The sequence below is a fragment of the Gastrolobium bilobum genome, unplaced genomic scaffold (genome assembly GCF_033153095.1).
Source record: "Gastrolobium bilobum isolate Gb01-03AN ecotype WA unplaced genomic scaffold, APGP_CSIRO_Gbil_v1 utg9664, whole genome shotgun sequence".
In the NCBI taxonomy this organism is placed as follows: domain Eukaryota; kingdom Viridiplantae; phylum Streptophyta; class Magnoliopsida; order Fabales; family Fabaceae; genus Gastrolobium; species Gastrolobium bilobum.
The window spans coordinates 145811-164197 of record NW_026896200.1 but is presented as its reverse complement, the minus strand read 5'-3'; the positions used below and the strand labels follow the sequence as shown (position 1 = coordinate 164197).

At 33.5% G+C, this 18387-nt stretch overlaps 1 protein-coding gene across 1 annotated transcript; it reads right to left on the bottom strand.

Annotated features, from left to right (window-relative positions):
• Nucleotides 1-5608: 5608 nt before the first annotated feature.
• On the bottom strand, nucleotides 5609-10026 carry LOC133298225 (serine carboxypeptidase-like 51). Its single transcript, XM_061497480.1, has 13 exons — nucleotides 9883-10026; nucleotides 9571-9665; nucleotides 9377-9484; nucleotides 9013-9253; nucleotides 8772-8815; nucleotides 8625-8692; nucleotides 8427-8532; nucleotides 8102-8316; nucleotides 7937-8006; nucleotides 7654-7704; nucleotides 7366-7418; nucleotides 7120-7252; nucleotides 5609-5929 (listed from the first exon to the last, which is right to left on the bottom strand). Exons 1-13 carry the CDS (start codon nucleotides 10007-10009, stop codon nucleotides 5861-5863), a joined length of 1380 nt encoding a protein of 459 aa, XP_061353464.1. The 5' UTR covers nucleotides 10010-10026; the 3' UTR covers nucleotides 5609-5860.
• Between the last annotated feature and the right edge of the window lie 8361 nt (nucleotides 10027-18387).

Below are 18387 nucleotides of genomic sequence, written 5' to 3'. Positions count from 1 at the left end.
GATCGCTAGCCATTCCCGTGGAAGAGGCAAGCACATCCCTTATACCATCAGGCGGTTTACTGTTGTTCTTTGCTTTGTCCTGTTCTTGCTTGTTGACTCCAACTTGGACCCAGGGGACTGTGCAATTTCTTCCACTCATGTTAATGTGAAACAGTGTTGATCAGTAGATAACTGCAGTAGATTCAGATTGTGCTAACAAAATAAATGAAAGTAAGTAGAGACACCCATACCCTACTCTAAGGAAAGAGTTTCAAATTCCTTTGTTCGTCTAGTCATTTTCACAGTAGATGGGTATTCCATTTCTCCTGGATATTTTGAAGCCTCTCCCATCTAGACAGTGAAAACAAATTAATACACATCTAGGTTTGCTTTATTTTGTCACGACTACGGAGAAGGAACGAGAAGTGAGGGGATAAATCAGTAGCCCATAGAGCGAGAGACCAAAAAGGAAGAGTTACTTGAGCTTTCCTTTGCCAAGCTCCAAACTCCCTTGGTTGGACAAATGACATAAAACTACAACAATCAGGCAGATAAATTATGTTACTTTACAATAGATCTGAAAAGACTTTATCAATGATTTCCAAAAAAGAAAAAGAAAAAAAAAGGACCTTATCAATCAGCAATAGTTAAGACAAAAGATGTAAAATCGCCTGAAATGGATTTAAGAGCAACACCGTTCATTAAAATCTCGTTATTTCCCTTCAGGTTAGCATTACTTCCAAATTCAGACAGCATGTCACATAATTGGGGTGTTGCATACCTAAATGAAGAATCTCTTGCCATCGATTCTAAAAAAATATTACTGAGTGTGCTGTCCAAAAAGCCTTTATTTTGTCCTTCTGCACGACAGTTACACCGACTCCCATAGCTAGCATCTTGTAAACCTGAGGAATCAGTTCCATATCCTAATAAGTCAATTTCGATCAAAGACTAAAAATATTGTACTCATAGTGGTACATAAAGGTGTCTCGTAGAGGGTAAAGTATGTTGATATAAGAGGTGTCCATAGTGGCAATGGTAGAGACCAAGGTACTAGCGGAGCTTCCCATGTATGTGCATCAAGGGGGAGTGTGTGTGAGAGCTCTGCATAGAGGCAGAGTGACAGCATAGGAGAAGAGTGGGAAAGAAGATCCCCTCTACATGTGTGAGAGGGGTATTTAGAGAGGAGAAACCTCTCTAGCATGGGAGAGCCCGTTGGTCAACCCCCCTTGAGCTGTCTCATCAAGCTGCCCACTGTCAGTGTACAGGGGCAGCAGTGCAGGGATGGAGAATGCCCCAGTGGTGAGCCTCTATGGCTTGCCATGGGTGTCCTCTAGAAGGTTCTAGATATGGGCTTTAGGAGATTGGGCACATCTGGTGGGCCTAAGGTAAGTAGTATCCAGAACAAGAGCCCCCCCAGCTTGATAGCTTGAAGGAGTCAAGGTGCCAAGATATATGGCAGCTTAGGCCGGATACCCGTAGTGTGTAGTGTTCCAAGCAGGATACAATGTAACCGGTTAGTAATACGTCAGCCTTCATGAGTTGTTTATTTGTTGTCATCAAGTATGAATTGTCTGGTTGGCGATGCTTAAGTGCTTCAAGAAAATATTCTATTATGGCTTGCAATTGTGCTGAACTTTTGTTGTATTCGAAGATGCGTCTTGTTATTGAGGAAGATCTTCAAATGTTTGAAGTAGTAATAATTTAATTGTAAGAATAAGTTGGCGAGCCCATGTTGAATCAAATAGTCTGGAGATTTTAACAGCTGGAATAAAGATGTCTTGACCGTATGATAATAATAAAATAATACTGTAGATGAAAGCTTCCGAAGAGGATAATTGTTCCGAGAGAGAGAGGTGATGAAGATCTTGATGATAAATATATATGCTCCCTTCTTCAGAAATAAAACTCGCGGGTGAGAAATACTATAGTAGATGAAAGCTTCTTGAGAAGAGAATATGTTCCAAGAGAGAAAGAGACTGAGAGTCTTCATAGATGATAAATATGTATATTCTTTTCTTTAACAACAAAACTCTGCGATATGAATGTCTAATAAATAATGCCCAGTGACTTGGGCCTTTGATGTCCGGTTGTTCCAATTTAAAACCTGCAACAACTAATATAGTAGTGTATAAATGACGATAAAAATGTGCCTAGTAGGACGTTGGCTAGACGCCGGCCATCTCGGACTTTTGCCGAGGGGTAGCACATCTCGGACTTTGTTTACCGGGGGTGAGATCCATGCCGGCCTTCATAATTAATTACCCGGGGTGAGAATCGTCCCAGCCTTCATAATTAATTACCGACCTTCATAATTAATTACCGGGGTGAGAACCATCTTGGACTTCATAATTAATTACCGGGGGTGAGAACCATCCCGGCCTTCATAGTTAATTACCCAAGGCATCTCTTCACGTTGGGCGACTTCCTGTTGCGCAGGCATAAGGGCTGCATGAGGGATCAGTCTCCTAACAAGTCAATTTCGATCAAAGACTAAAAAAGTCGTACTCATAGTGGTACATAAATGTGTCCCATGGAAGGTGAAGTATGTTGATATAGGGGGTGTCCATAGTGGCAATGGTAGAGACCAAGGCACTAGCGGAGTTTTCCATGTATATGCATCAAGGGTAGGGGTGTTAACGGGCCGAGCCGAGCCGAGCCGAGCTTTGATCTTAACGGGCCAAGCCTGTATTTAGACGTGTCTGACTGGCCTTAGCCTGTTACCTGTTACGAATATAATATTGGCCTGTGACCTGGTTTATTAACAAAAAATAAAAGCCTGTGTGAAGCCTGTCTTAGCTTGTTAGCATGTTAAAGAATAAAAATAAGAGAACAAAATTTCACAAAAAATCAATTTTCAGATAGAAACCTTAGCTTCCAATTTTGCAGCTATAATTTACAAAGTCTACAATAAATAAATAAAATTAAAGTGAGAGAAGGTAGATAACAGGTTAAATATCTTAGCCCATTATAAAAAAAGTGCCAACAAAAATAAAAATAAAATAAATAAAATAAAAAATAAATTGACAAAAAACGAGCAGTGCACAGTGGAACGAATGAGTTTTTGTGGGTTTGTTTGTGTGAAGGAGGATGAAGGGTAATATAGAACAGCACTAGTAATTCCATAAATATACATAAATTCAATATATATCCAAATAGCATAATATAGAACAAAATCATTCAAAAAGTCTGTTAAACCAATAAAATGGGGTGAAATAAATTGATGAGAGAGAGTTATTACAAGTAGTATAAAAAGTATAAATAAATATTTATATACTAGGCTAGCCTGGGAGGCTCTAAGGCCGAACTTCTGAATTAGAGCCTGATGTCTTTTTATTAAACGAGCTTTTATACAAGTCCAAGCCTAGTTCCAACACGAAATTTTATTAAACGAGCTCAGGCCTTTACGAGCCGAGCCAAAGGCCCCTGAAAGGCCCCTGACTCGTTTACCACCCCTAATCAAGGGGGAGTGTGTGTGAGAGCTCTGCATAGAGGCAGAGTGACAACATAGGAGAAGAGTGGGGAAGAAGATCTCCTCTCCATGTGTGGGAGTGTTATTTAGAGAGGAGAGTCCTCTCTAGCATGGGGGAGCCCGTTGGTCAACCCCTCTTGAGCTGTCTCATCAAGCTGTCTACTGTCAGTGTACAGGGACAGTAGTGCAGGGATGATGAATGCCCCAGTGGTGAGCTTCTATGGCTTGCCATGAATGCCCTCTAGAAGGTTCTAGATATGGGCTTTAGGAGATTGGACCCATCTGATGGGCCTAAGATAAGTAGTATCCAGAACAAAAGTAATATAGATTATCCCAACTTCATTGTTGATAACGATACGGAGTCCCAATCCAATAGAACATTGTAGACGTCCTAAATATACCCCAAATCAATGTCTTTTTACGACCATTAATTAATATACAAGTTAACTTAGTTCATTGGGGGCTCTAAGAAAGAGCCATCAGTAGAATATAAATTATAGTACCTCTTGGTTACTGCTCGACCGAATCACAGACTCAAGTTACCTTAACAACAAACGGCCTTTGATATTTAGTTTTTTTTGGTCACATGGTGTAACTATCACATCAACACTTATTTAATATCCAAAATATTGGAATGTTATGTACCTTAATCATATATTTAGACTGCACAATTTTTTGTTGCATGGATAGGTATAAGACTCGTTGATGGTGATTTTAATGACTACAGAACCGAACTTGCTCATGGGGCGCGCAAATGGAAAAGAGGTATTGCTCATCATCTCATGGTCATTATTATGTGGGATATAGTCATTATATGCATCATCAACTATCCATGGTGAAGAGAATTACTCATGAATGTTATTGGATCTTCAAGCTCTGTCTAAACTATGACCAAATTTATTTGGTTCTAATAACTGGTTTTTGGAGTTCATTTGGTAGTAAATTTGAATATTGTGGTTGAACAAGAATTTAGTGTGAAGTTATTAACTCTCTAGATTTACAAAATCACGTTCTCATAAAATATTATCAGTATTGAATTACTCTTCAAATTCGAAGCTTCAAGGCCTCATTTCTATACTTTTTTCTTCTTAAATATAAGATTAAATTAGGGGAAGATATACCCCATGCAAGACCAGGGAAGACCACAAATCTCATTAAGGATTTATGGTGTGATTATATATTGCTTATCAACGAGAAAAAATTGAGAATAGAACCCAAAACGGTACTATTGTAGACAAAAGATCCAACCAACCGTGTCAACCTTTCCTTAGCTCACTTCTATCTTTTTGTTTTGAGTAAAGATGTCCCTAACAAAAAAACATGGTCCTACTGTAGTCCCTTACAAAAAAAAAATTAGTCAGTTGGTCCCTAACAAATTCAAAGTGGACTCATTTTAGTCTTTTTGAGGGATTAATATGGGTCTTTTTGGAAATTGTGAGGGACCACGATTTCAACTAAATAGGTCCACTTTGAATTTGTTAGAGACTAACTGACTAAATTTTTTTTTTGTAAGGGACTAAAGTGGGGACCGTGTTTTTTTTTGTTAGGGACCAAAAAAAAAAATTTACTCTTTTGTTTTTTTGGCCAGCAGCACCAAGCAATTTGTCTTAAATATCCGGCTTTCTCTTTTTAATGTTAAGCTCTGAAAACCATAATGTTAATCAAATCTTATCCAAGTTCTAAAGCGGACAATAAATGTGTTAATAACAATTGTCTCTCATCCCAGAACGCTTTAGTAGAAGAAAAGAACCTTTTGCTCTTGTTTTAGGAATTTGTTAGACGATAGACAGGATTGCTGTCATTCTTCCTTTCAGGTTTGGATCAATGGGCTGCAACATTTTGGGACCATGAATATAAGGCCCAAGCTTGAAACGATTGAAACTTCATTAAGGCATTTTTGGTAACACATTTTTCAGACTCCCCAAAAAACAAAAAACTTCTAGACAATATGGTATACTAATATACATGTTCGGTAAAGTAAATTGATCTTTCACATCTTAAACATTACTTAAACAAAAACAAACATTTGATGATGTGTTTGCAAGAGATCTCACTGCCATTAACTCTCTTAAGGTTCTTCCCTTCCCCTCTCTCTATCTCTCTCAACAATATTCAACCACAAATAAAAATAAAAATAAAAATGTTGATGATTTCTATTATTTGAAAAAAAAAAAAAGACCTGAATAGTGAATGACCAAATTTTGAAGAAAAAAAGTACATATGATTATTACATTAAAAAAGAATGACAGTGTAAAAGCAAACAATAAATATCATCTCCATGAGTTCAATTCATTGCTATTCTTTGCTTGTTCCTGTTCTAGTTTGCTTGTTGGTGATCGCTTAGCTGATCAACAATTCTTTCTATAGTACGCTGTTTTATTTTAGAAATAGTTCTTTTCTATGCAAACCTCAAGTCGCAGGTGACTGTGTTATTGCACCCACCATGTCTAGTGCCAGGTAGGGCTGATCAGAGGGTACCTGTAGCAGTAAGCAAACAAATTATAAATTATTGTACTCTTACGAGACAAAGGAACTGAAACATAGACGCATAATCTGATTTTTCTGAAGAGACAGTACCACTACCATTGGATCTTATAACTAGGACTCTGACACTAAATGTTTCCCACAAAAGTAATAGACTAGTCAGCATCCCAATTAATCTCATAAATGCCTCTGCTTCAATTAGATCTTCATCATTAATTCTTACGTTAGTTTCAGTACCTTGCCCCTCCCCACACTTCAAGATTTGAAGGAGTAATTTTTCTTATATCATTGATTTCCAATTTAAAATTTTCATTTCATTTAAGGATTTTGTTAAGGTATAATTTTAAAACAGATGTTAAATTTTTTTTAAAAGTATAATAATTTAATATTTAAAAATTGTAAAAATTTCTGATTTTTTTTTTTAAACAATAAGGTGAATGAAGTCTTATGGACTAAGGAGACGTATTAACGTAATTTATATTTTGATAACAATTTTTTTTTTGAGAAAAAAGAATAAAGAAAAAATAAGGCTATCCTATGCCGAAAAAGTCATTGAATCTTATAGACTGAAAAAAGAAAATCATGGAATCCGAAAAAGCAAATTTTTATTGTTTGACAGCTACAGATGAATGGATTCTTACAAAAAATGTGATCCTAAGATGATACTTGTTAAGCGCTACAGAAGCTACTTTTTACCCCCCCTTCCAAGTAAATTAGAGCTATTCCACATTTCGAAGTTTATTTACAAAACCATGACATTGACTAGCAACAATTTTTTTTATATCTTTTGATTAAAATAAACAAACAATTTTTTTAGTTTTATCCTATTCGGATTTTGGTTTTTGTAGTTAATTTTTATGTCAATTTCTATAGTTTTACTCACTTAAATTTTGGACTCTCAAAAAAATTAATATCTTAGTAATTAAAAAAATATATAAGGATCAATGTATTATTAATAAAGACCAAAATTAAAATAAATAAATATAAAATTAATAAAAAAATGAATAACTACAAAAACAAAAATCCAAATCACTTTAACTAATATCTTTTATAGACGGCGAGGATGAGCACACGAAAAGCCACTTTGTTAGATGTTAGTAGTATTTTCAGGCATTGAAAACGTAGTATTTCACGCATTGAAAACATATGCATAGCTGTTGAGATTATGATTGATGTTGACTTACAAAATGGCCAGCTCCGAGAATCCAATAGAAGTGTAGGTTTTTGTATGACCTCACAAAGCCTTTGGTCGTTTTGTCACTTCCAACGTAGAGGGGTGTTCTGTCTTTCCCCAAGAAATTTTGAAGCCCTTCCCACCTACACAATAGAAAAAGATGGATAAACACAATAAGAAAACTTTTGAAGTTTGCTTTCCACCAATATTAAAAAATGATAAATTACTAGAGTTAGAGAGATATATATATGCATACTTGAGTTTCCTAAGCCAAGCTTCAGTCCCCTTAGTTGCACAAATCAGATCAACCTATAATAATGAGTCAGATTTTGATGTTAACTGATATTAAAATACACAAAATAAAAGAATCATATGATTCGACTTAAAGATAAAACAAATCTTCAAATTAGTCAAACAAGATAATTTGATTGCTTTGAAACCAAGTTAACATGTGAAATAATTGGGTTGAGCTGTACATATATCCAATCAAGAATCTCATCAATTCTTACTCTTATAGAAACTAACAAAAGAAAGGGACACTTACTTGGCCATTATACACAGTCACATTGATCCCCTTGGCCAGCAATTCATCAACCTGAAGATGTTAAAATAAAGGACATCAAATATCCAAAAAAATGAAAGGAAAAAAAAAAAAAAAATTGCCCACTTGAAGAAAACCAGGAGAACAGAGAGTTTACTAGAAAATATTGAGTTTAAGCTCAAATTGATCAATTAGGATACGATTGTCAATCTGATATGATATACATTTAAATTGAAGTTTAAAACCGAAGTTCCCAGCTTGTTTATTTCACTTGTTATCTTCTCACCTCATTAATTCTTGGCTTCATAAAATCACCTTCAAGGTATGTGAAGACCTCACCACCCTGCCCTCCCCATCTGTCAGCACAATAATCAAAAGTTATCATTTCATGGGTATGCAGTGAAATTGTGAGTAAAGTTTTCTTTCCTAGTCAAAGAACTACAAGACTTACGTGACATTCTCTGGTATAATCTTTAGCTTCTTCTTTATGACACCGTTTAATAACTTGTCAAGATCAACATCACCGCCAGGAGATGATGACCTAGACCTCATGGAAGTAAGATACTTGGAGTACCTCTTTATTGCTATTTCTTTGGATAACCCCAACTCCATTGCTGATAACGTTACTGAATCATTTCCCGCATCCACCATAAAATTATAAAAGTCCTAGAGTTAACCCCCACCACCCCCCAAGAAAAAAGTACATTGTGGGTTAGAAAGAGATCACATTTAAGGGATAGAAAGATGTTAATTGAAAAAATTGAAAATCATAGTACCACATTGTTGCTGCTCTCTGAAATTACGGACTCAAGTTCACTCCATGTGTTGGTTGCATCAACAAATTTACCATCCTCAAGTTGCTTCTTGATCTTTTGAGCTAGACTGGTCTCTAAAATGTGTTTGTTAGATAACAGAGAAAATGACCATTATATAAAATATTACTTTTTGCTGAACATTTTTGTTTCTATGTTTACCTGTTTGATTTTTGCAGCCCATTATCGTCAAGTCGTGAGAGGTCTTTAAGGAGAGGACCCCATGAGAACTGCAATTTTGGAATGAATATGAAAATTGTGAAAGTTCCAACAACATAAACTGTTGGGCAGAACAATTTTATTACATACCACAAAATCTTCTGGGGAGATCCAACTGTCTCCTAATGCCACACCTACAAAAGTTAAAGTTAGCCAATAATAATATCATTCATTTATTGGTGTTTTTCTGTTCTAGAACTATATAATATAAAGGATCCATCATTTCCTAAATAACAAAAAAGAAATTAACAAGTTAACCCCATTAATCATTAGTCATAATTGTTTTCAATTTCTGAAATCTAACACATGATATAATTGTAGAAAGGATTACCTCCAAATTTAAGCTTCAATTTCCCATCTTCAATAGCTTTTAAAGCAGACAACCCAAGAGTGACAGCAAATTTGCCACCATAAGACTCTGCCACAATGAACAGAGGACTCTTTTGGAGATTCTCATCTCTATTGAATAACTCAATTAACAATGTAGTCAAGTCAGTAGCTGCTTCCTCATCTGTTTTCACGTAGAGTTTTGCATCCTCCACAAAACTATACCCGGTTCCAACTGGATTGTCCTATGTAATGACATCAAAAGCATTAACAGATGAGAATTCAGAACCACAAAATGAAAAAGAACCGACAAAAATGTAAAAAATGATTTTTTTTTTTTTTTTTTTTCATGATGATTGATGAGTTACCACAAACAAGAGATCTGCTTTTTTCAACCATGTAGAATTCCGTGGCTTCAAGCTGGTATCTAATGGCCCAACCTCTTCAAAATTTCCAATCCCAACTCCTGAAGCACCCTATATAAATTCAATGTCTTCTCATTCAGAAACTCAGAATATGGGTTGTTCTTGTTCAAATTATAGACTAATCTGATAACACTTACAGGTCCTCCCTGCAACCACAGAATGATTGGCCATGGTTTTGAGGGATCTTCCACTCTATAGGGACTTCTGTATAGCCACCAGAACATGTGGGCTTCTGTGATAACAACACAACAAAGTAAAAATAAAATAAAATACAATGGAACTACTAGTTTCACTCTAAATTTCTTATCCACACACTAAAAAGATGCAGAAAAAATTGAATAGAAAAAAAAAAAAAAAAAAATTGTAGTGAATCACTTGGTATGCTACACTGTAGTTCAAGATAAGAAAAACCACAATGGAAATTACAGAATTCTAATGCATTGGCTTACTGGGTCTGACTTCAACATAACCCCATTCCTCTGATCCATCGTGGGTTCTCAGAGCTATTACAATTCCTCCATGAAATAGTAGACAAAGGAATAGAAGAATGGTGACAAAATCACGAAGCTTTTCCATTTGAAGAAAGGAAGGAAATAGTAGAGAGAATCAGTGGACAGAAGGAAAATGATGTAGCAATTTATATATTGTTATAGAAGAGAGAGGTGAGACTGGTGGGTCAAATATGAAGCGTGTTTTGTCAGAAAAGTACGCAAGTTACAAGTCATATGCACGTAGGAATGAGTCAAATATAACAACAACATCATCATGGGTTTTCACTTCTATAGCAGGTAAGATTATTCCTTAAAAGCAAGGTAACTCCTCCTTCTGCTAAGGCTCCTCCTACAAGAAGATCGTGTGAGTGTAACACGAAGTTAATAGGGTACCAAACTGCACGTAATCATGAATACTAAATTTGGAAGGATATTAAAAACAATTTGATTCTGATGCAATGTTATAAAAATTATCTTCCTCTATAATCCTTGTTCTTATCCCTATTGTTATCCATTGAATCCTGTTAATTTATTAATTATGTCATTAATAAAAGTTTGTATTACATAATTAGCATATAGAATTACTAAGAAAATTATTCGAAATATTCGTTTGGAGCATCTGGAATTATTCGTAGAGAATAATGTTAATATCCTTTTGCTAAACTTTTTAAAAAATAATTATTTATTCTCTAATTAATTAAGTAAGTAAATTATTAATAAGATAACAGAGGATGTAGAACTATTCAACAAAAGAATCGTAACGCGCATCACTAGTGTTCAATTCCTTGTAACCTCGAAAAAAAAAAGAATCGTAACGCCTAAGATATCCTATACACAAAAATCATCCTGGGTATTGTGTTGGTCATGTTACGATTCAAGTCCCTCCCATCCTCCACACACAAAAATCATTGCTGTGAACTTTTTGTTTTGTTTTTTTTTTTTGTTGAAACTCTCATGGGACACATTTTTTTTTGTTAGTGCAGGAAAAATATTTTTTTTCCTGTAACAACAAATCTATTTCCCTATCCTATATTACTTAAAATAAAAACTATTTTTTAAAAAATAACAACATTTAATGTCTTGTAAACCTGAAAAGTATAATTTGACTAGTTCAATTCGAGTTAGGTAGAATTGCATAAATGAGAAAGATCTCCTTACCAGGTTATATAGTTGCATTTCTAAAAACTCGAATCGACCACTGATTAAGACAATTTCTTACTAGTTGATTTACATGCTTAGTGATAAATGTTTTGTTCTTTAGTATGAAAGAGGTTATACTTACGTATATTTTCCCTAACAATCTCTTACAATTATATTTTTTTACCGTTGGATTAAAATCAAATTAACAAATCAACGATGTTGATTTGATTTTGATCCAGAAGGTAAAAAAATAATTTAAGAGGTTATAAGAAAAAATAGGTTGTAACTTGTAAGTATAAGTTCTTCACTTTAATAATTAGAAAAGTGTTAGGTAGGAACATATAAAATCACTTTAACCCTCCAAAAAAGTAAGGGTTTTATAAGAGTTATGTTGTAGAAAAAATGATTGTGTTATGTTATATAGATTTGTTTTGCGTGCCATAGTTTTTTTTTTTTTGCTCCAAAAAATACGGACCCCACAAAATATTGTGTGTGTAGAAAACTTTTTTCTCGTCATGTTAAATGATGAATGCAAATTCCAAAAAGTAACTCCTAATAAATTCTCCAAAATGATTCTAATTATTTACGTTCTTTTTTTTTGTGTGTTTTTTAAAGAGAAAAAAAATACTTTTTTTACTATAAAGTATTTTTAATAGTAATATAGATAAGTTCTTTTTATTAAAAAAAATCAAAAAACTATAAGTTTCATTAATGTTATTTCTTATTTTATTTAATAAAAAATATTATGAAACAAAAATAAATTTTAAAATTAATAACTACATAATTTTTTAAAATACCATAATTAATAATAAACTAAAAATTTTAAAGTAATAATTTTTTAAGGAAAAAATATTTATCATTTTAAAGAATATAACTTTGTGTTATTTTAAGTAACACTACTATATTTCAGTGCATATTTGATGATTTTTAATATTCTCTCTCCTTCATAAATTAGGATAAGAGAGAAAGAGATAGTATGGTAAAAAAAGGAAATATAAAAAAATATCAAAACAAATTGTGTCTCTAAAATAACAACCAACTTTTCCTTAACATTAAAATAAAAGAGTATCCATCAATTAGTTTTTGGCTATCTGTTTAAAACAGTGTTGTTGTTGTTGTTTTTTTTTTTTTTTTTTACAAGTATTATAGGAGGGCATTGCGCCCAAAAACACACAGAAAACGCAAAATAAAATAAAATAAAATTGCAATGTTGCCTTTTTGGCTTTTTCCCTTTGAGGCTAGTATTATTATAGGGAACCAAATACGAATCTCATTTCTTCATGAATTTGTTTCCAGAATTGTATTATGGCTGCCATTTTATGCCTTTTTCTTGAGATTTTGGTTAATGGCCAACAGAGGATGCATTATGATTACCAGACAGCTACTTGTGTGAAAGGAAGATTATTAATCATTATAATCAAGGTGGGTGGTGACCCTCGCCAAATCAGCAACCATGATTAACTTCAATAATTTTTTTTCTAATCATAACGGCTACAAAATTGAAGTCTTAAAAGCAAGACAAAAAAATTGGTTGTACGTTGAAAGTAGAACAAGGTGGGTGCGTCACTTTGCTTTGTGCGTTAATTATTTTGTGCTTTTTAACTGGCTGCTTGTGTGTGTTAACAAGTGATGGAAAAAAAACTTCAATCCAACCCCAAGTGTAGTGGCTCAGTTGGTAGTATGAGGACTGAGTAGTGAGAGAGGACCTCGGTTCAAATCTCACCAACACCATTTGAAGAGGGGCATAAGTACCGTAATCCTTGAACTTGCATCTGAACTCTGAATTAGTCCCATAGACAGCTCAAAGAATCGAACCAGTGAAAATACCAGGAGATTCTAATTCACCTCAAATAAATAATTAGGATGTTTTCACAAAAAAAAAAAAAAAACTTCAATGCACCGGGAGCACCAAATTCGATGCTTTTTTTATTAAAAAGAAAACAAAATGTAAGCTAAAAAGAGAAATATAAAAAATATGTTAAAAGAAAATTTTTTAATAAAAGAGAAGATCAAATTCGGAGTTCATGGTGCATTGAAGTTTTTTTTCCAAGTGATGTGGTCAACAAAATTTTTGTGGATGATAATCACAATGGCACGAAGAAAAATCTCCTTTCATTTTGCTCTTGCATAGGTGATGACAGCTATGAATATCAAAACTGTCCAAAATGTTTTGTATCTATATATTTTTTAAATAGAAACTGTCCAAAATTTCACCATCGGAAATTGACGATTATTAAGACATGTGACCCCAATTTTTTTAGCCTTACCTAATTATTGGTAGCTTGGTGCCATTCTATGTAATATATAATATTGTTACGGATACATAATTTGTAGGTTGTGGCCAAGGAGAGCCTAATATAGGAGATATTTCTATCCATGTATTAATGGATTTGAGCGACAAACCCACGTTAAATAAATACATATCATATATCAATCAAAAATCTTAAGGTATTATGTTTACGAGTCCTTTATTATATGTTTCATACTTAACCCATTCATTCCAAATTTTGATTTTATCACTTCATTCTAAACATAATTCTTGCCGAAGTCTATCAACCTATGATTTAAAATGGCTAAATGGATGAGATGGGTTTTATGGTACAGGCTACAGGGTCGTTGTCAAAGTATACAAAGGGACACAAAAATGGGAACACATGTGCCTCAGTTAAGAATATATATGAAATCATGTTAGAAGTATCAGCATCTGTTGGTCATCAATTAGCAGTCTTTATCCTTTTTTCTTCTTTATTTTATTTGTCATAGCAAGAGTCTTTAGGACCACCTACTTGAGCTGTCTTTCATAAATAACCTTAAGCTAAACCTCATTGTTAATCTATTGGGGACCCTGCTAGACCCTCCTACTCACACATTCACCAACAAATCACATACGCACACAATTTCACTTTTCACACCAAGCTCTTGAAATGGGCTTGTTAGGTTTGGGGGCCTGCGGAGACCATGCCCAGTTTTAGAAGAAGAATCTTTAAAAATTGTAACTTGTATCTGACCATGTTTCGGGAGTGTAGTGGATGCACTTTAATTTATGACCTACGCATTGCAGGGCCACACTACATTATGATTCCTGAAGCAGTTATTATTTTGAGCCTTTTGGGCCCAATCCATCTTAGTCATCGAGGGATTTCTGAATTCTAAAGAAATGCTAATCAAAATGCTAATATATATATATATATATATATGGGCAGTATTTATCTCAAGCCACGTAAGATAGAAAATTATTCCTACACACTCAATCAAAAGGTGGGACCCATTAGAAGAGAAGAAAAAAAAGAAAAATCAAATTAACTCTATTATGGATGTGAGTGTAGGTGAGAGTTTCATTTTCCTATCACATAAGAGTATTATTTCTCTCTCTCTCTCTCTCTATCTCTCTCTCTCTCTCTCTATATATATATATATATATATATATATATATATATATATATATTTACATTTCTGCAGCTGCTGTACGTGCAACAATCAAATACTCGTTATATATATACTTGAAAGCATTAAATGCGGAAAATCATAACCATACAAAGGGGGTGATGTATTAATATTGCTTACAAGTACAATTCTCAAGAACTAATATATCATTTCAATATTAAGATAACTTTTTTAATATATTAATTTTTAAAATATTAGATGATATTATCTTATACAATACCATACCAAACGCTGAATAGTATTAAAATTTAATCAGGTTTTATACTATAAGGCCTTATACTATCAGGCCTTATCCTATACTATACACCAAACATGCTCTTACACTAGATCATCTTACACCGTATAAGAATAATAAGTCTTACACTAGATCTTAATCGTTGATTTATGTGCATCTAATGGTTGAGATTTTTGTGTCTCACTCATTAATTAATTATTAATTTCCAATAAATTTCAACCGTCAAATGCACGAAAATGAACGGTAAAGAGTTATATTTACCACAAAAAAAGGATTTGAGTTATTATTCTTACACCCGTGTAAGTTGATGTTATCCTTATATATATATATATATATATATATATATATATATATATATATATATATATATATATATATGGGAAAAATATTTCTCCGGCAACTTAAGATAAGTTTATCTTCGACCACCCTAAAACTACGTCGTTTTGTTTATTTATTTTCTTATATTAATTGATTCACCTTTAAATGGTTATGATTCCCTTTTTCTCTCTCTTCCTTTATCACCAGTGGCGGAGCCACATATGATCTAGGTGTGGCCTTGGCCCGGGCTAAATTTTAATAAATTATACTTTTTATATATAATTATATAATTAATTATAATTTGGCTTGGATTGAAATTGTAATTTGGCCCAGGCTACAATTTGTAATTTGACCCTATCTAAAATTTAAAATATTTTTGGTGTAAGATTTGGATAAGTTGTGCTAGATTATGTATTCAATTTCCACTTGTATAAAAAAATAAAATATTTGTAGTAAAATTAAAAATATTTAATAAAATTATAACTCTTCTTAGTGCTGACTGCTCAGGTGTTTTGTATTTAATATAATTTAAATATGTTATGATATGAATTAATTAAAATTAAAAAAATAAATATACATATAATTTTTTGGCCCGAGCTCAAATTGGAGTCCGGCTCCGCCACTGTTTATCACTATTGATCCATCTTTGTATGGTTATGATTTAGTAGCAGAAGATAAAATTATCTCAAGCATCTTGAGAAACGATAAGCCATATATATATATATATATATATATATATATATATATATATATTAGCATCCATTTTTTATCGTTTCAAATTTAAATTAATTAATTAATTATTTAATTATTTAAAAAGATACAACTTTAAATACATCTTAAAAGGATAAAATATAATCACTTAAAACACCGATTAATATAATTATTAAAAAATAGAATTAGCAAACAAGTAATAATGGAAAAAAAATTTGGTGCTCTAGGTCCCATGTGGTCCTTCCATCCAAAGGGTGACACTTGGATAATTTTTGTTTTATTTCTCCTCTCTCCCCTCTCTTCAGTAATTGTCTGATTTTGATTGATCCGGGGTACTGAGTTAATGATGATCCCGGATCACCAAAATTATTCTCATAATACCGATCAATATGCTAATGTGTGCGTACACACACAAAATTATAAAGGAAATCCCCTACTTTGGTTTTTGTTTTTTTTTTATTATTCAAATTATTATTATTAACTACTTATTGAAGGCAAAAAAAATTAAAATATTATTATTTAAATAAAAGTTATGAAAACATCGCATTTTGGAACCAATTTACGAATTTATTGTACTCAGTCACGCCCAAAATGGGCGTGACCACTCTTATACTTTGTCAGTCAAATAAGTCTTAATATCTACTTTCTACATTATTGAATTACAATAATAGATATGTTATACTAGTAACCTAAGAAATTGTTAGTGACTTAGAAAATTATTAGTTACCTAGAAAATTGTTAGTGACTTAGGAAACTGTTAGCGACTTATTGTATAAATAGTGACGTGGGATATTCTTATCCGACCACGAGCCAGAGCCTATCGATCCCACCAAATATGGTGAGAAAATTCAGGAATCACGAACGAACCTAAATGAAGTATGGGGTGTGTTGGGATCTTAAGTAATCCAGGGAATCATAAAGTCTGTTGTAAGGACCCGCACCGCTAATTGAGGAAATTAATTAGATACTTACGAGATAATTCTATAATTGATCCTAATAATTATTATGAGGCTTTAATAATTATAGTAAGGGAGTAAGAATGCTGAAAGTCGCTTTTCTGACGAAAAGTGCAGATACCGGTTTGCTAGTCGGTATAAATGCGTATCTTTAAAGTATCCCATAAAATTATAATAAGTGCATGTATATTCCTAGAATTATATGTAGGACTGTGACTTCAAGTTTCAAGTTAAAATAATGAGAACTGGTGCCAGAACTGATAGTGGCTATGGAAAAGCGCGTACCGGAAAGGTGCTCCGAAAAATAAAATAAAAATATGATAAATATTAGAAAAATGAGTAGGTTCAGAATCCTAAGTTTGGGATTAAAATGCTAAGCGTAGCTATTTTTGCTAATATTGTGTTATATTTTAAGCAAGCTATAAATATTCACTTTGCACAAAACCCTAGGCCATAATTTGGCTGCTACGTGAGTTGTTTTCTAAGCTCTTCTTCAACCTTGTGTTTTCCTTGTGTCACCTTCACTCCCTACCCTCTTGTGAGCCAAATGTGTCACCTTTCTCATTGTTGATGCCACTTAAACACTTAGTGTATTGTGTGAGGTAGCCTTGGTGGTGAGTTGAGAAGCTTTTCTGAATTTTACTTGCTGTTGGTTGGGAGTGTTTGGAGGTTGTGTTGCTGAGTTGTGAGGGAGAGACCTTGTCATGGCATTTTGTGGTGCCAAGATGTGATCTTTTGGCTTAAAGGACCAAGCTTGGTGTGCCATTTTCGTGTCTTGCTTTAGTCTGAACTTTGGTGCTGTGTAGAGTGCTCCATTTGTGTCTCATTTTCGGAGTTTTGAGCCTTGGAAGGTATGCATGATCATCTTTTGTTCATTTTGATGTTTTAAGCTTGTTTAAGCAATTAAAAATCGTAACTTGAACCATTTGATTAAAGGAATGTGTTTCTGGGTTCATAGCATGTTAATAAACATCTGTTTAAGGAGTTCTTGGACTCCAAATCGAGTTTGGATCATTGGAGGTCGATTTTACCTTTAAAACTCAGTTTTCTGCATTCTGTCGAAGAAGTATTCGAATACTTTTCTGGGAAAATGCAGTAATCGAATACTTCGCGAGACAACAACGACCTAGTTTAGTAAAATTGCAATATCTTAAGCTTCAGAGCTCTAAATTGAGTGAGGTTTGGACCTATGTGAATCTAACACATAGGGCTACAAACCTGTAAATTTTCAGATCCATTGGATAAGTGTATTGCTCTCAGTTTATGTTTCAAGTCGAGACCCTATTGTTGGAAATTCAGCTTGTTGTAGGAACTTTGAAAAAATCATAACCGGAGTTATACAACTCCGATTGAGGCATAAGATATGTCGTTGGAAAGCTTGAGATGTCTAGTTTAACATAGTAAAATCTTAGAGTATACGGTAAATATTTGCTTTGGTAGTTTTAATCTGGTAGTCGAATACTCCTTGCGGGAGTATTGGAATACTTTTCTGGGAAGAAAAGTATTCGGATACCTTTGAAGAAGTATTCGAATACAGTGGGGTTTGGTATTCGGATACTGTGGTATTCAGATACTGGGGGGAAAGTATTCGGATACTTGGTAGTATTAGAATACTTAAATGAAAGTAATCGAATACTTTCTGGAGAGCTGGAGTATTCG

What these genes read in the sequence shown, in the direction of transcription:
- LOC133298225 (XM_061497480.1), bottom strand. Translation starts at nt 10,009, where the DNA reads ATGGAAAAGCTTCGTGATTTTGTCACCATTCTTCTATTCCTTTGTCTA. An exon ending in GGGCTGCAAAAATCAAACAG is followed by an intron (nt 8,533 to 8,624) that starts GTAAACATAGAA and finishes TTTAGAGACCAG; the next exon opens with TCTAGCTCAAAAGATCAAGA. An exon ending in TGAAGCCAAGAATTAATGAG is followed by an intron (nt 7,705 to 7,936) that starts GTGAGAAGATAA and finishes TAACATCTTCAG; the next exon opens with GTTGATGAATTGCTGGCCAA.